General features: G+C 53.7%; 1 protein-coding gene across 2 annotated transcripts in view; it reads left to right on the top strand.

Moving 5' to 3' along the window:
* Positions 1–10242, top strand: part of FAM219A (family with sequence similarity 219 member A) — a 126822-nt gene extending 116580 nt beyond the window's left edge. Inside the window, exon 6 of one of the 2 annotated variants that reach the window (XM_006269952.4) lies at positions 66–10242. In XM_006269952.4, coding sequence (XP_006270014.1) covers positions 66–221 — 156 coding nt within the window. In that variant the 3' untranslated portion in view covers positions 222–10242. Of the gene's footprint in view, positions 1–62 lie in introns of both variants that reach the window. The other variant, XM_006269951.4, reaches the window with a different exon arrangement.
* Positions 10243–18137: the final 7895 nt, after the last annotated feature.

Raw genomic sequence — 18137 nt, 5'->3', positions numbered from 1 at the left:
GTTTGCCCCATTCAGAAAAATAAATGTCTAAAGTATATGACTGTGTGTCTCTTTGTTTGCAGCAGATTAACCAAGACTTGAACATCCAGCTGCTAAAGGATGGGTATCGGTTAGATGAGATTCCAGATGACGAGGACCTCGACTTAATCCCCCCTAAGTCTGTCAACCCCACCTGCATGTGCTGCCAAGCCACCTCCTCCACCGCCTGCCACATCCAGTAAATGAGGACAGCAGGGCGTGATCAGTGCTTTCCACTATAACTGTAAAACTTAACGGCCATTGCTTCCTCCTATGGTAGGACGTGCATCTCTTTGTGTTCATGGAGCCAGGAGAAACCAAAAATCCATTTTACGATCAGTTGATAAGTTCTTCTTAAGCTCTGGTTAACAAACATAGAGGCTTGAAGTGCCAGACTGGGCCTGGTCTAGGGAGTTAATGCAAAAGGGCCCAGTGGTCCTAGGTCTGTACAGGCTCTGACTGAGGTCTGCATGGTGGCAGGGCTGGTTTGGAGCAGCAGTTATTCCTCCACGTCTCAGCTAATCTTATTGCAAGATCCATGGTGAACTGGAGACACAAGGTCTTTCTAACAGGGTGAGGAGGGCATTATCCTTAATTCATTCCCTAAAACCGATCCATTTTTGCCAACTAACTGGGTCCGGGCATAGGAGCAGAGTAAAACACTCTGGAGGGGAGCCAGGCTAGCAAGGAGTAAGATGCCCTGAAAGTCAGCTGCACTCACAGAGCACACGTAGGCAGCATTTCATCCTGGGTCAATACCCACAGCCTCTTGGGCAGCCATGTCACACATCTGATGAATCTGCTCCTCGTTTCACCTTAAATCACCCCCAGACAGGTAAAATTCTATCCACAGGCCATCTTTGCTCCTTTTAGATTACTTTACTTCCAGGAATAACCTTACAGTCTCCACAAATTCAAGCCAGGTCACATTTCTTGGGTTTTGTTTAAATTTTTTGTGGCCCAGCTCATGCCAAAAATCCATTAAATAAATTCTCATACGTGCAGGGACACAGAGATTAGGGCGGGAAGATCAAACGCGGTGAAGAATGCACATTTTTCCCAGGTTTTCACATGTTTATCAACGCAGAATGCCAGTGTGGTCGGCGTTGTCCTAGGCTGGGAGGGGGAGCATCTTTTGGGAACAAAAAGACTGCAGGTAGGTTCACCTCATTAAAAGCACGAGGAGAACTGCTGTTATCCCACCTCTGCCCTTTTCTGGGACAACCATCGCTCACATTAAAGCTGTCTCAAGAGTGAGGGAACTTGTGTTTAGACAGTGCTCTCAGGAAACCTGGCTCTAAAATAAATGGATGGACGGTATCATCAATTTGCCCAGCAGCTGTGTTTGACACAGGCAGGTTTCCTGAATCATGCAGCACGTTGGCTTCCCAATTTTTTTCTTTTGTTTAGTTTTTGGAGCTTTTGGCTGCAGAGTGCCCAGGAAAGACTGCCAGCATCGCCTTTAGCACTCACCTTAGCCCTGAGCAATTGAAAGATTGAGGAAAATTCAATCGTTTTTTCTAATCTCAACTCCTTTCTGGAAATTCAATAATATTGCAACAAGGTGCTCAAGTTTCACCTTTCTGTAGTACAAAGTCTTTGTTTAAAAGCCGCGTGCAGTCAAGCGAGTCCTTAAGCGGGCACTGTCACCTGCTCTTAACAGCTGTAAGTGGTGTTGGCTTTGATTCTGCCCATCACGAGGCACCACACCGTGTGCCGGTCTGAGCAAAGGATCAGGAGATGGCGGCTCCATTCCTCTCTCGCATAGTCGTGAGCAAGACACTGCAAACTGTGTTTTCCTCATCTGTGAAGGAGGGGAAGGAAATTAGGGTGTCGTGAGGGCAAGTCATTATTAGTGATCATGCTTTGCTTCTTCAAAGTGCTTCAGTACTAACTTTTCCTGGTCAATAGGGAGTAGATCATCCCAGAAGCAGGCTCTGCTGCTGCTTTTGCCCTTTTTAATCACCTGATGAACACTAAAGCAACACAAACTGCCAGGGCCATTTTCTTTCTGCTTCCGTTGTGCCTCACTTCAGCTCCGACGCCAGCAGAGCTGGTGCTCAGCTTTGGGAAGAACTAGTCACCTCCGGATAGCAGAGGAGCTCTCGCAGAAAAGGCGGGTGTCAGTTGTTTTCCGGGGAACACATTTTTTTTAAAGTGGTACTGTGGCTAAATAGGAACAAAAAACCAAGGTCAAATCAGTTACCTGAATTGCTCGACAGCGTCCTTTTAAAGGCCACTACGATGAGGCTTTCAAATTCCTCAGTGGCATTGTGTAAACCAGGACGAATCAGGTCCCACTTGTACAGACACCCAAACGTCCATCATCTCTCTCCTCCGGGTCAGTGCTCCATCCTAGGGCACAAACTCTGCCCTACCGAGAGCCCAACCTGCCTGTGGCCAGCACCTTGCGGGGCTGCTCACCTGCAGCGACATAATCCATGTTCTCTGCCGTGTCCTATTCCAGCATGGGCTTCCCCTCTCCGATCAGTGCCTTTGTGTCCTGATCAAGAGGGCGTGCTGCGCTCTGGAGCTCACCGTCTTCACACAACAGACCCCACCTGCTATTTCTTTCTGTATCCCACCACAGCAGCATTATTTTAATTGCCCCCATTTTTTTTTCTCTTGTGAACTAAGCACCTGCTTCCAGTTTAACCCTCTAAGACCTCTGAGATAGAAATGCCCAGTAGAAGGGGAAGGGAAGTTCGGACTTCGTCCAGGCAGTGACGTCACTGAATGCCGTCCACAGCCACACGCAGTCACAAGCTGACTTTTGTTCCTTGTTCACAAAGGGGTTGGTTACAAAGAGCTGGCTTGGCGCGATCAGATACCTAAAATGGAAATTTTTGGCTTCTCCTCACTCGATGCTTTGTGTCCATATATTTTACTAGGGGAATAAAATAGACAGGGTGGGGGAAAGCAGTTATCAATGTCGGGTTGGTATCAGGAAGGCTGAATGCATTGAGAAAATGCACATGTAGCTACTACAGAAAGTTGACCTATAACCCTGTTACACTGCAGCCTCTTCTGCAGAATATGAACTAGTTTTATGGTTTTTTAATAAGGTTAGTACTATGGTGCACAGTTGGGGTTATGTATTACACTGAAAAATGGTTGGTTAAACCTGGCTCTCCCTTTGTGGCCTCATGTTCAGATCCTGGGTTCAGCCAGAATATGACTTCTCCTGCCTTGTGCCAGCCAAAGAGGCCTAGACTAGTGTATTGTCCACCATGCTGTGAGGCTCTCTCTCAGACCCAGAGGATTTTCCTGATGCTCTGCATTGTAAAACAGGCAGCCTGCTGGCCAGGAGAGCTCTCAAATGTCTGTAGATTGCTTGAGAGAAAGCTGGTTTCCAAATCATCCCTATTTCAAGATGCCTTCTCAAGCATCAGAAACCCCATCTTCCAGTCCCAAGCCCCAGGAAGCTCCATTACAGCATCCCAGCATGTGAAAGCCTATTGCACTATCAGCCAAAAGTACCATGCCAATACTGTTTGCTTAATGGTGGGGATAAAATTCTCACAGTGACCCACAGGCCTCACAGAAGCATTTGCACCTGATGCCTTTGAATCCAAGCCCCTCTGTTTGCTCATAATTAAGGCCTCCAAGTTTTAGTTACCAAAGCACCAGACTTTAATCACATTCCTTCCTTTTTAACTGCCACATGGATCCCGCGGGCTGGCTCTGCTACGTAAGATGACAGCACACAGGCCTGGTTTTCCAGCGCTCCAAAGATTAAGGTCATAACTCGGTTTACAATGAATATTCACACTGATGCCACGTTGCCATGGGCAAAGAATGACCGCTGTCTGGTGAGTGACTCCCACTGCAAGGTTATTATATATTGAACCAACCCAGCAAACAGCCCTGTCTAACCTCAGCGCCTGAGTCACCTCTACTCAGCATCTTGGCGTCCAGTATGTCCCAGTATGAGGCACCAGTGGGATTCAGCATGGGATCAAGTTACTTTGCACTGACATTGCGTGTGGAATGTAGCATCCAAGAGGGCACGGTTCGTGCTCACTGCAGTCCTGTTCCTCTTTTGTTCACCTGTCACCAGAAGCGATGGTGCAGAAAATGAAACAGAGGCACCGTGCTGCCTTGCAGGGGCCTCCAAAATGGCACGTTCCTAGAATCCGTGTCCTGTTCGCTGGGCCAGCAAGGTCTAGGAGCACTTAGAGCAGCGCTGAAAAGCTAGAAAGGACATCAGATGCCATCTGAAAAGAAAGAGAACGTGGCAGGCAGTCCCACAGCATTTAGAAGCAATGAGAAGGTGGGACAACCTTTTGGAGTGAAGATAAGGTGGGAGGGAGCATTAATGGATGACAGATTGCTGCCAACCAGTAATGAGCTGGCCTCGAAAGCTTCTTAACGATTACACTGACTTGGCCTTTCAGATGGAAAATGGAGCTCCAGGTGCTTTCTGGTCGCTGCACTTAGGGCCAGTCACTGCATTCATGTCCTCCTGCAGCCCTTGCTCTAGGCTGCGGGTAGAGGGTGGCGCCTGGAAGGGGGAACACCTGCTGCTCTCCATCAGGAGTGCCATCCCCACGGCCTGTCTGACCAGATGCCTTTCCGGGTAGAAAGCCAGCCCTCGAACCAGGAGAAGTGCTGAGTTATCTGGTGCACACTGCTTACTACATGACTTGCACGGACTGCGTTTCAGACGTGGGCGGAAGTTTGTACCCTGCTGTTCCTCCCAGTGCATTTGTTACCAGCCCACATGCCTTTGTGTCTGCTGTGTCGCTTTGACTGTCTTGTCCACTGCTGCTTGGTGACTGCATAAATGTGCTTGGGGAGTAGCAGCAGACGCACCAGATAACCCACCTTCTTCTAGGGCATCCCCAGAATAGCACTGGGATGGCCAAGCTCACTCACCAACTGGACAAGCCTAGACCAACCCACCCAGCCGTGCGCTGGCTGGCACCCTCATTCCTCAGCTGCTCTCCAGAAAATCCTTTTCTCTTTCTCCTTTCAGCAATTATTTTTTTACTCTGCTGCAGAACCTGAGAGGCTTGAGAAAGCAGTTGCCTGATGGAGCAGAAATGAGGAGGAAGGGGCAGGCAGGCACCAGATGGAGCAGTGGAGTGGAGGAGGAGGCAATGATTGCAGATGTTGCAGGGCTGTGTTCCCCACTCATTAGGCAGCTGGCATGCGCGCAGCCCCAGCGCTGCTGCTCCAGCCAGGTGGAAGGCCGCAATGGGTTTGACAGCTCTTCAAGAGGATGAAGATGCTGACGAGGGTACAGGGGCCGGAGGGGGCTGGCTACATGGACTGGCTGGTAATAGAAATCAAAAGCCCAGCAAAAGAGCCGACTTGCTAAGGAGATGCTGAGATGAGCACGCTTGCAATTGAGGGGTATAAACCAACATGTTCATCCCTCTCTCGGATTCAGGACTTCGCTTCTGACCCTTTGCTTTACCTTTGCGTCCTTCCTCCATACACACGCACAACGTGGCTAGTGCTGCATAGGATTAAATTCACCGTGGTGTCCCGATAGTGCTTGACTGAGCAGATGTAGGCTTTGCATGACCTGCGCGTGAATCAAAAGTGCATTCACTCCTGCTTTGATCCCAGCTTCCCCCCAGAGCTGACGGCAAGGAACAGTATTCTCTTTCAGCTCGTTTTGTCCCTTGTATAAATAATAGATGCCCAGGCAGGGCTTGGGGGAATCTAGGCGTCTAGCAGAGGATGACGATCTAAAGAGAGACACTGAGGCTGCTCCCAGCTCCCTTCCCTGGCAAGGGGTTGCTGATGCTCAGGATCAGACCCTTTGTGACCGCTCCCAGCCCCCACCAAAGCTGGAAGGGTGCAGTAGCACTAGGGGATGAATCGCCCTCTGCTCAGCTTTTGTGGGAACATGGCGAGGGTGTCACTTCCACTCAGCGATTTTCTTCAAAGTTTGAACTGCATCTCATCAGACAAGCTTGCCGCCATTCCCAGGGCTGGGGATTTGGTCAGGTCACACAGCAGGGACGGCTTTCGAAGCCAGACGTATCCAGACCAAGCAGGTCAGTGACTTTGCAGTGACCTAGAGCAGGCCACAGTAGATGGACATCAGAGCGGGAGGAAGCAGGCAACCGTTCTGAGGTCCTCTGGCAGCACGCAGGCTGCTGGTGAGACCCGGTGCCCGACCATCAAGCTGTAATCCATCCTTTGCATCGCACGGCTACGTTGTAGGGTTGGACGGAAGTTCCCCGATGCTGAAACTGTATCTCCCTCCTGCGCCCACCTCGGTGGTGTCTCTGACCCCAGGGCATCCTTACACCGGCAGCATCCCGACTCTACCTGAAAGAGTGCTGGAGACAGGCCAGGAGACCAAAGACTTACGCATCATCGTGGTGAACTGAAACACACTGCAGTGGCCCCGGCAGAGGACACGGATCCCCAACACGAGTCAGAGGGCCATTTGGCATTGTGTTCTGGGACCTACAGGTTTTCACAAGCCGTGTTGGTGCGCAGACGAGAGGCTGAGCAGGGGACTCAGCACAGAACCTGGGTGTTCTCCACATCTGGACCATCCGGCCTCGTGACCGGCAGCAGTGTCACAGCTTTCCCCTTCAAACACAGAAAGCAGCTCCTCCCCGTGGCTTCCAGGTCCAGACAGTCTGCGTGGCCCAGCAACAGGCCCCACTCCACCTCTTCCTCTGACTCCCCTTCACACTAGATGGATTTGCATTGGGAAGGAGTGCATCTCAGGTGTGACGCTGCTATCTCCATAGTCACAGCGTATGATGGAAGCAGGGGGTCACATCAAGGCAGTGGAAGCAGCCCTCGTTAAGATGTACTCTTTCATGCACACGGCTGGAAACCACCGTGGCCAGCGCCAGAAGAGCACAGCCGTGTCCAAGGGGCAGCAGCGAGATAAGTCCCATTACTTAGGGAGATGGCGGTTCTCCGAGTTGCATTTTCCTTTCTCGTTCTTCATTCAGCTCTGCTCTTTTGCAATACCACAGAGGCTCCAAAAAAAATTAGAGAGCATCTCCGTCCCAGACACTGATGTTAGGGCCAGGCTCCTTCCAAAATGGCAGGGGAACTGGGGTTTCTTTTACCAGTCTTTTGTGATATGGTCTTGTATCACCTCCAAACTCACAGGTTTCTCTGCTCAATGTCTTGGAGCGGCCTTGAGCTGAGTAACTTCCACAGCTAAGCCTCTGGCTGCATGGACATCTAGGACCTTGGGTTTTATGCCAGGCCTGGCGATCGGCACTTTGAACATCGGCCCAGAGGGAGAGCTTGCATACAAACTGACAGGGGGTGGGGAAAGGTCTGATTTCTCTCCACCCGTTTCCATCCCCTCAGGATGGCTCCTGCACAACACGTTCTGATGAACAATGACTACGACTCGACCAAAATCAGGGCTGCTGACCCAGGCAGCAGGGCAAGGGCACCCTTTGCCGTACAGTGCGAGACGATGCAATCAAAGCACCGTCCTTGGAAGGGCTCGGGTTTCAGGCCGGCTGTGCTTCAGTTGCCTGACTTCCCCGCGTATAATAGCAGCACAGCATTGGAAGAGCCCCCGCTTGCTCCTGTGACAGGGGGCTCCAGGCCCTTGGCTCAGCGGTCAGGGTGCACAGCCTGCTTTAGAGGTGGGGTCGGGCTTTGATATGTAGACTCACGTCCAGATGTCCCTGGAGTTCAGAGAGGTGGGGATCTGGGCTCCTGCACGGCTTCATCTCTCCCTGCAGGTAAAAACACCGAGTCCTCCCTACGTGTAAGTAGTGGAAGCTTAATGCCGCACAGTTCCCATGAGAGCTTCCCTCTTTCCTGTCCCTTCCTTTTCCCCCCAGCCTCAAAGGCTGCATCACGTGCAACCTCTTCTGCCAAAACACGTTCCCATTCCTGGCTGCTCTTTGAGGAAGCCAGAGAAGTCACGAGAGTAACGCTGGAAGCCTCCTTTCCTGGGAGGCCGATCCTCATTCAGGCATTGACTAAATTACCTGAAATAGTTTGGAGGCAAAAACAACACGTAGGCAGCCGTGGCAGGGAGGGTGGTTGCCTTCCTCTGCAGGATGCTCAAGGCAGTTCTCATCTACAGCCCAAGACTCAAATTGCTTTGGCCTCAGAGAAAGTTTGAATCCAACACTGAACTTCACGATCAGCCTCACTGCCCCCTTCTAGATAGTACCGGTGATACGGGTGTGGGGTCATAGGGCCCACGACGGAGATGCATGGGGGTGAGCAATGAATTAGCCACACGCTGCCCTGTATTTCATCTCAGTGGACCCCACAAAGAAAGCAGGCTTCCTGGTCAGGCTGTAGTTCTGTGGGTAAAAGGGTCTATTGGCAACTTTAAATCTCTACAGGGGAGGAAAGGGGGTTTTGCATATTTTTAAGCCTTTTACTGAGCCTTCGGTATATTGAAGAAGGAAGAAACCTAATCACCATTTGAATAGCCTTCTAACGAACAGGTTCTGAAAGCAGGTGCCACCTTGCATGTCGTCCTGCGCGGTGACACGCCGCTTGCAGATCTCATTGTACCTACTGCGGACGAGTCACCTCGTGCACTGTACGGGAAGGGGGGCAGGAGACACAGCGCTGACCATTGTGTTCAACAGCTATGGCTTCCCAAAAACACAGAACCGGACCAGGACGGGGTCAGGGAGGGGGAAAGCAGCAACAACAATAGAAGTATAACTAGTCGTCACAGGTAAACTTCGGTATCCGTGTCCAGTGGTTAGTTCTAGACTCGCGAGCCTTGTTATATTGCACACGTCCTCCATTCACACCTCGGTTTTTCCTTCCCTCCCCAAGACGTTGCCATTATTGTTTTCGTTACACAACCGGCCCCGCGGGGAGCGGCAGAGATTGTCAGAACAAAAGGACTCTCAGGCCACAGCTCTCGTCTCCGTCTCCCGCTCAACCCCACGTTGAGCTGTAAGACGTGGTCGGCCACTACTAGTCCAAGTTGTATTAATGTATTCAAGCTACTTGTTTCAGCGGTATCCCGCCAGTACTCTGAAGGGGCCGTGTAAAAGGCTCTTGCCACCACCTTTGCTCACTGACAGCCCTTTGCAAACACCCCGTACTGGACACGCATTGGGCTGCTGTTGGCGGTAGCTGGCACTGCCCAGCTCACACGCGCTCCCATTCATGCAGCTTCACTTGCAGAAGCTGGCAGGAGGTGGCTGCTGCCCATTTTTGATTTCCCAGAGGGAGAGGGGATCTCTTTTTTTGGCACTACGATGCTTCATTAACCTCAACACGGCCAAGTTACGGGAGGCATTAATAGTCATGATTGATCTGGTGCGGCGAGGCGGCATCCAGGCAGGCACAGAGGCATTGCATTAATGACCGATGCCATGGCTGGGTCTCAAAACTGGGTCAGGCCAGCCCAGTGGTTTGTAGAGAGCTTTTTTCCCCTCTCTCGGGAATCGAGCTGGCCTCTGCTTTCAGCATGCTGTATTGACCCCCTAGATAATGAACACTGAAGCGCTTTGCCCCGGCACATCTTGTCTCAACCCGAACATAACTGCTTGTACCCCGCATTGAAAAACCGTGACAAAAACCAGTCCCAAGGTCTCAATTCCCTGCAGTGTCTGACACAGCAGATGAGGGGATGGAAGGAGGTGCCCACGAGGCGCTGGGCTCCAGATCCTTTCTGGACGAGTTCGATAAAAATGTCCTTCCCGTGGCAAGAACTCCTGCCGTCAACATCGATCTCAGCCCAGGAGACGCATTTCTGTCCCCGGCTGCTCCCACGTGTAGTGAAATGGCCAATGCAGAAGTGTATTAAGTGTAACATTCAGCTTAAATAATCCGTATCATTAGGAAGAAAAGACATTATTGGCTTTTTTCCACAGTAAGAAACTGCTACTTGTTTGGCCCGGCATGACCCGTTAATGCTGCCCTTAACTTGGCCCTCCGGTTTCTTTCTGATTTTGCTTTATTACTCCTCCTGACGCGCCAACCCGTATCTTCTAAAGAATGGGTTTTAACTTTCCTTTCCTGTTCAAAACATGTAGCACACCGTTGTACTTCTGTTCCTGTCTGCGTAGAGTACTGCCTTAAACAGATCCGTTGTGTTGTGTTTCTTTTCTTTTTTCGTTCTTGGTTTTTTGTTTTGTTTTTTACCGTCAGTTTTATGCATTAATTTATTTAAAAATGTGTTTTTTGGAAAACATGTATAATATTTTTTTAACATTTCCATTGCAGTATTTATCATTGTTACTGGTTGTGTGTAGTGTAACAGAATTAATGATATTAAAAAGCATACATATGAAACCCTGCCCCAGCCTCTGTCATTGGCAACATCCAGCCTGGCTCGGGGAAGAGGTGAGCCCATTACAACTGCAAGGGTGGTAATAGCCTGGACATTTCTTAAAGCCACACTAGCTATCCCATAGCCGAACGTTTGTGGTGCGCCCTGCCTGGCGAGGGGTGTGAGTTCAGTGGTCCTGAGAATCTGCCGTTCATAACGAAGCCTTGGACCAAAAAAACCAGAGCAGTTTTTGGCACGTCCTCGGGAGCCGTCTCAGACGGTACCGGCAGATTCACAAACAACGGCTTTGGCATGCATCTTGTTGCTCGCTGGGAGGCCATCAGCCTCTAGCTAAGGAAATCCAGTCCATCTTCCCCTTAGCCCCCCGCACAGACAACATTTTGTGTTATTTGTAGTGTTTTGTGAGACATTCAGCCCGGCCGGGGCAGTCACCCTTCCTCTGTGGAATTGGCAGGATACATTTGCTGATGCGGCAGTCATCACCCGCGGGAGATTTCCAGCAAAATACTCTCTTGTTTCTTGTCTCGTTATGAAAAATGCATGCATTACCCAACCAAAGCCCCACTTTACAACGGGGTGGATTTGATTGCTTTCAGGTTCAAAATTGGCTGCTACTTTGGACACAGAAGGGAACAAAAAAACCAGAGATGACCTAAGCCGCAGGTAATATGCATATGACATTAAATATTTAGCAACTGATGATGCTTTCAAGCCCAAGGTAGGCAAACTCCCCGGTCCTAGCAGGAGGTGTCATTATTTCCAACAACTTTCTGTTCTGGGAAGCCCGAGTTCCTGTATCACCCAGTTCATTAATGTCCAGGTGGGCGGCTGTGATGGGCCGGCTGCTCTTTCCACGGACTCAGCACACACCTGCTTTTACTTTCGGGCCCGGGGGAGACTTGTCTAAAGCGGCTCTGGCCCGTTTTCAAAAGGGCCTAAGGCAGGTCAGAGCCTCCATCTCACTGGAAGCAGATAACCTGGGCTCCTAAGGCTCTTCTGCTAATGAGATTGGGTGCATCGGAGGTCTACTCTCAGACCCCCTCCTTAAAGCAGGAGGCAAGTGAAATATTGGGGACTGGGCTATGCCACCCCTTCATACCACGTAGGCACTGTGATAGATTCTCAGTCCGTCCGCGCTGCAAAGCACAACTTGTTTCTACTCATCGAGGTAATTGCTAACCTTAGGCAGCCGCTGGCAAGAGAAAACGCCAACTAATTTTACACTCCAGCAATTTAACGATCAGCTCAGTCGACGCTGTGCCAGTCCCATCCCTGTGTCCAGAGCTGCCGATCAAGTCTCAGCAAATAAAATGTAAAAAAAAAGAGTTTGGACACATTTCCTTTGGCAGGCCACTGCAATAGCCCACCAGCCCTGGTTTGGTTCCTGCTGTTGGATGGTAGTTTTGAAGGCTTATGTAAACCAAGCGGGTTGGTCTCAGTCCAGTTCCAAGTAAATCAGTGCTAAATCGCAGCAGGCGTCAGCAAAACTTGGCACAGCTGAGCCTGCTCCAATGGTCCGGGTAGAAACCAAGCTACAAAGGCAGACAGGAGCTTAGGGGGCAAGGAAGGGCTGTGTTGAACGGCAGCTGCCAGTATTGTGGCCCCACAGTCCCAATAAGCAGGGGACGTGAGGACTGGGCATTCATCTAGTACCTTCTTGAGCATGAAATAGTCCTAGGATGAAATTTAGCCCAAATGCCCATTAAAACGCCATCAGTTTGCATAGCACGCACAAGTCACTCAATATGGATTAGTCTGAAGCCCTGGTAGGATGAAACAAGAGCCTTCAGTGGTTCATTAGCTATTGTGTTCCTCTAGGCTTCCTCCTGCTTGGTACAAAGGGTTTGCTTTAGCAGCCAACAGTGATAAGTGGAGGAGGAGGACAAGGAGCAGTGGCCGTAAACCGTTAGAGGATGGTTTCAGGTTAGATGCAAGGAAGGGTGACCCGAATCTGGAGTAGACTTCCCGAGGAGGTGGTGCAGTCCCCGACCTTGGGAGTCTTCAAGAGGAGACGGGACAGACGCCTGGCTGGGATCATTCGATCTCAGCCGTATTCCTGCCAGAGCAGGGGGGTTGGACTCGATCTTTCGAGGTCTATGAATCTGTGGAAGGATCCTCCAGGGCACGCTGCCCCGCTCGGAGCCCATCGGTGCCACGGGCCTCAGCTCTGAAGCAAACCAGTGAGGTAAGACCACGCTGCCCCTCTTGTTCCCGCCCCGTATTCTGCCGGCATCGCCGAACCGAACCGTTTTTGGACCTTTGTCACAGCCCTGTAGATCTATTATGTTTGAGGTGTACCGTGGTCTGTGCACGGCCAGACAGAGGATCTGCAGAAAGGATCAAGTCCCCAGGCTGTTCAGGGCCAAGGATTTGCACTGGCCTTCCCTTGAGCAGACCGTGCCAAGACAGACTGGCTCGCCGGGGTGAGGAGGGAGACGATCACACCTTCCAGACTAGCAGCGGGCCCCTTGGGAAGGTCGTTAACAGCTCAGAGGGCAGATGCAGAGGAGGAAGAGGAAGGGACGTGTTCGGACAAGGCAGCTGAAAGGAGACAGCTTGCAGCGACAAATACAACTAGAGCAGTGTCGAACGCGCAGATGGGAAACATGCGGCCAAGACGGGCGGTGGCCAGGAAGAGCCGAATCCATTTGCTGGGTGTGAAGAGCGCGGCACGGGCAGGTGTTCGCTCAGCCCCTGCCCCATCTGGTGCCAGAGGGCTCGGCTTAGACGCTACCTCCAGGTCAGGTCCCCAGCGATCTCCCTGTTCCTCCCAAACAATGCATGGCAGAGGAGGAGCAGTGCCTCTCGGAGGAAGACCACCACACCTCAATCCTGGGGCCTCTCTATGGATGTGACGTCGCTGCAGAGCTCCCCGGCCCTCTTCCAGCCAGGCACAAACCCAAGTTCAGCTAAGTGTTCGGCCCCTCGCTGTGCAGCCAGGATGCAGGCTTGTTGCTCTCAGCCTGGGACGGAGAAAGCATAGCACAGCGGGCTGCAGAGCACTGTTCCTCCTCCATGCAGCACAGCGGGGGGGAGAGGGGGCCTGGTTCCCATTTTTCCTCCATATACATCACCGTTGGGAAGATACGGCCACCCGGGACAGCCTGCCTTGTAGCACCGGTGCCTGCTTTGCAGCTGGAAAGCTCCACAGTAGGTTGGGATGATGGTGGGGGCTGCGAGCAGACATTTATCAGTGCTCATTTCTGAGGCTGGGCCTCTAAGCCGGAGGCAGGCGGCGTCTCCGCAGCACGTGCACCGGCATGGTTATGTGCTTGGGGGGTTTAAGCCATGCACAACACTGATGATGATGATGGGGCTGATCCCTCCTGCAGAGGCAGCTGCAGAACAACCGGTGCCCGGGACCGGGACTCATCGAGACTCACGCTGGCTCGGCCCAACTACCCAAAGACACCCTGAACACCCTCCACTGCCCCAGGTAAAGCAGGCACGTAGGAGCACGCCCCCCACCCCAGCCTGCTCCGTGCCGACCCAGGCAGGCTCTGGTGCCAGTCCAGGGGCAGCCCGGCCTGTCTCCCCCCAACCCTGCGGTTCTCGGCCTTTTGAGACTCCAGGCGCCCCTGCACGGACTCGAGGCCTTCCTCCAAAAATGCCACCTCTTTGTTTTGCCTCCAGAAAGATAACGGGGCCGTTCTCCTGGCCCAGCCACGGATGCCGGTGCGAGATCTCCGGGTTTCTCTTCGGCGTCCTGTTTGCGCACCCCCAGAGCGAACGCGGCACCCTCGAGAGGACGGCCAGGCCCCGCAGGGCGCTGGGGCAGCCTGGCTTTGCAAGGGTGGGGATGGGAGGGCGATTGGTCCGTGTCCTGCCATGCACCCCTGGAGTGGGGCAGGCAGCGCCCAGCCCTGGCCGAGGGGTAGGCAGGCTGCAGCGGCTGTCCGCAGCCCCCCGCCCCTGGCAGCCGTCGGGTGACACGAGAGCGGATCTGTCACGGAGCCGAATGGTACAAAAGAAACCTAGCAACCGCCTGGTGTCCATAGCAACTTCCCAACCCGGAGAGGTGTGATGACAGCGCGAGGCATCTGCTCCGGCTCCGGTCCCCGTCGGCTGCACTCTCCACCGGCTCCCTCAGAGACACAGCATCTGAGCAATGCTGATGGACTTGTTCCCCCACGGCCCGGCCCGGCCCTGCTAAGCCCGGCAGAAAGGCACTCGGTGCTTTCAGAAGCCGCCGTTCACGGTGCGATGCTGAGACCCGAGTTTCAGTCCTCAGGGACCCCTTGAAGTCACCGCAGGCGCTCAGCAGCGTCCCACCCTGCCCTGGCATGCAGACCGCATGCTGGAGCCAGGCCGCAAGCAGGCCCGGGCTGTCATCGGGGATAACGTCGGGGCTGGTGGGGAGGGACACGCAGGGGGTAGCCTACCAGACCCGCAGGCTGATGATGGAGACTGTGTAGATGCATCCACCGCTCGGTCTTTTCCCTTAATTGGTGCAAGAGGTGGGAACGCCACTTTGGACTCCGAGCGGAGGGTGAAATCCTCATCTCAGTGACGAGAGAGCTCGACGCAAACCTGCTGTTAACGAGCGAGGTGAGTGCGAAGTCTTGTAACGGGTGTAACGGAGATCGGGGGCAGAATGAAAATGCTCCCCCCTGTCCCGGAGACCCACGCGGGAGGAAAAACTCGAGCTGAATGGTGAAAGAGCCCCGCGGGATTGCTGGCGGAGCAGCCCTCGCTTCCAAGCCCATGAAAGCAGCATCGACCCAACCCAAATCTTTCCCTCCTGGCTCATCTCAGCTTCACGCTGCTGAGCAGAGCTAAAATACGGCACCGAGGCCGCGTCTTCTGGGTGAACCAAACCGTGCATCCTGCCCTAGCCGCTTTGTCCACCCTCGCCAGGAGGGAGGGAAGTAGCCTGGATGGGGGCAAGCAGTCAAGGGATGCAGCTCCATTATGGGGCAGGTGAAGACGCCTTGGGGACTTGTTGCTACTCCACTGGACTCATTCGAGGCGATGATGATCCATCGGGAGTGGGGGCGAGGTAGTGTCTGTCCTGCAGGGCCTGTTGCCTGCAGCCGGGAGGTGGAGGAGTGCTTGACGCCGCCTGAGCTGATGTGGAAAGACATGGGTTATATCCCCTGCCCAGCAGGTCAAGGACTATCATCCCACAAGGCTACTGCCCAGGGCAAGGTCTCCAAGCACCCAGTGCAGATGTGAGCGCAGACAGACCGGCCACTTTCCACTTGCTGGATGGCTTAGCAGACCGTGGCTTGCCAGCCCGGGGCTCAGCAACCGCCCAACGCCCCGTCCGGCCGCTCACCATCGCTGCGCACCCTGCGGCACAGCTACCAGGCCCCTTGCCCAGAAACACTGAGAGCCCCCGAACCTGCCCCAGGGAAAGCCGCGGGGGGCGAGGGCTGGCAGCGTCTTGTTGCTGCAAGGGGGGTTAAAATGCACTTGAGAGATCCCGGGTAGAGACCACAGGGAAAGCAGAAGGCTGCAGCCGCCAATGTCCTGCTGCTGCGGAGGGGGTTCATAGACACTCGAGAGAGGCCAGGCAGGGCCGTGCCCCCGCTGCAGAGGAAGGCACGCTGCCTGCCCCGAACGTGCACGGACCCCGCCGAAGCCCGTCTGCAGCCGGTGCAGAGAGAGCAGGAGGGGTCCATAGCTCAGGAACAAAGTGAGGGGTGGGCGAGGACGCGGGCATGGCTCGCGCAATCCGGCTGCAAACGGGGTCGGCCTGTCTCCCCAGCTCCGCCAGGCTTGGCAGCCCCTCAGTGCCCTCTGGTCTGCTCCCGTCACCCCCTGCCCCCCCAGGCATCCAGGCCCGGCTCCTCACCCTGCTGCTCCCAGCCTGGGGCTGGCACGTGCATGGGTCGGGGGGCTGCACTGCTCCGGGGGAGCTGACTGAGGGGGGCGTGCGTGGGCTGCACGGGCATCTCTCTACCGGGGAGCTGAATGGGGCCAGGACCTCGTGGCCACCCGATGTGGTGGAAGCGGAGAGTTGAGCCAGGTCAAAAAGGGACCGGACACAGTCTTGGAGGAAAGGAGCATCCGTCACTATTGAGCACTTTCCTTTCCTGCGTGGGGCCCGGACCCCAAGGACGAGGTCTCTGGTGGGCCAGTCTATAGTCCACCCTCATCCCACAAGCCATGGGGGACCCTAGGCTGACAGCTCCTGCATGGAGGCACTTCTGCAGGTGTGCAACTTGCACACTTCACAGACCCCCTAAGGCTTGGCCTTTCTGTCGGCAGAGGGAAACCCTGGCACACACCTGCCCCGAGTGCCCCAAGCTGCAGCCCCTCCAGTCCTGGCTGCACCTCTCCCCACACCTCTTCTCTCACGCACTCCCCATCCGTGGCCCCAGCGAGCCCCGGGACCGCCTGGCTGCGGCCAAACCTGACATCTCTCAGACCAGGAAGGAGGCTCTGGCCGGGGGAACCTGGGTGATGGTGGTCCCTCCATTCACATCTCTCCTGGGTTTTGCTGGATGGTGTCCACACCCCTCCCTGGACACGCGTGTGCAAAGCACGCAAGCTACTAGGTAGACACGTGGAGCCCACACACCTGCAGACCAACATAGCAGGTGGCCTGCAGAGAACTTGCACACACGTGTCAAGCCCCGCACTGCACGGGAAGCATGCATCCTGCATCGCAGCTGTTGAGCCAGCCACAGGCCCTCCTGTGCCCAGAGCTGTACTGTGCCGGGGGACCAGCATACAGCACAATTCAAAGATTTAAAGTACATGAGATCTAACTGAGCTGTGTTAAGTAGGGTCAAACCCAGGCAGCACAAGGCCTTAGACTGGTTACAGCTCCTGTTAAATCCCTGATCGTCGTCCGGCTCCATGCATCTCTGTTGCATCAGGTAACATATATTACACTGCTTTGTATTCCTTTTTCTTGCACCGTTTGGAAGCCTGATACTGGAGACGCCAGAAAAGAGGACCATAAATCGCAACAGGCTGGAAGTAAATGGGAAACGAGAGGGTCTGCAAGGGAATTGGGAAGGGAAATGGCTAAGGAAAGTTTTTAAGAGCAGGTTAAGATGAGTGATTCTCAAGCAGGGCACCACCGCACCCCAGGGTGCCTCGAGCTCCTTGCAGGGGTGCCGCAGGGGGGCCACGCAGTCTTAGCACTGTCAGGTGGGCAAAAAACGTTTCACAAGATGCACCCAGAGCGTTCATATAGGAGTCCAGGGTGTCAAAAACCTTTCTGACCTGTTGCGGGCTGGCTGAGCAGTTTTCCACGAAAGAAGTGCTCTATTAGTTTTCTGTAGTCAAAAAATGAGTGAAAACTAAGAGCTGGCATTTTCTGAAGGATGCCTGGAGTCTATCAATACTTGTGCGCCTCGAGTTTGTCGAGAGGTGCCTCAAGTCGATCGAGAAGTGCCTGCAGGTCCGGCAAGAAGCACCTCAAGTCTATTGAGGCGCCTCGAGTCCATCAAGAGGCCCCTTGAGTCCATCAATAGATGCCTTGATCTATCAAGAGGTGCCTCAAGTCTATCAATAGGTGCCTTGAGTCCATCAAGAGGCACCTTGGGTCTTTCAAGAGGTAGGCCCTCTTGTTTCCCATTTACTTCCAACCCATTGCAATTTATGCTCCTGTTTATTAGCTTCTCAAGCGTCAGGCTCGATAGGCGCCGTGAGCGTATCCAGAGGCGCCTCGACTCTATCAAGGGGTGCCACGAGTCTAAGAAGGTGGAGAAGCGCTAGGTTAGACAAACGCTTGGCTGGCATGGTTCGAACAAGGCTGATCCCACCTTGAGCAGGGAGTCAGCCTAAATGTGACCTCCAGAGAGCCCTGGTCTCTGATCCTACCTTGGGGTTCGGCAGTACGTTCAAAGCAGGAAGCTGCTAACGACCCAGCGATGCCACGAGACCCGCGAGAGCTGAAGGGACGGGTTCGAGAAGAAAGGGACACTGCTGAGAAGTCTGT

This window comes from Alligator mississippiensis, chromosome 3, assembly GCF_030867095.1.
Source record: "Alligator mississippiensis isolate rAllMis1 chromosome 3, rAllMis1, whole genome shotgun sequence".
NCBI classification, from domain to species: Eukaryota; Metazoa; Chordata; order Crocodylia; family Alligatoridae; genus Alligator; species Alligator mississippiensis.
This window is presented reverse-complemented; position numbering and strand designations above follow the sequence as displayed.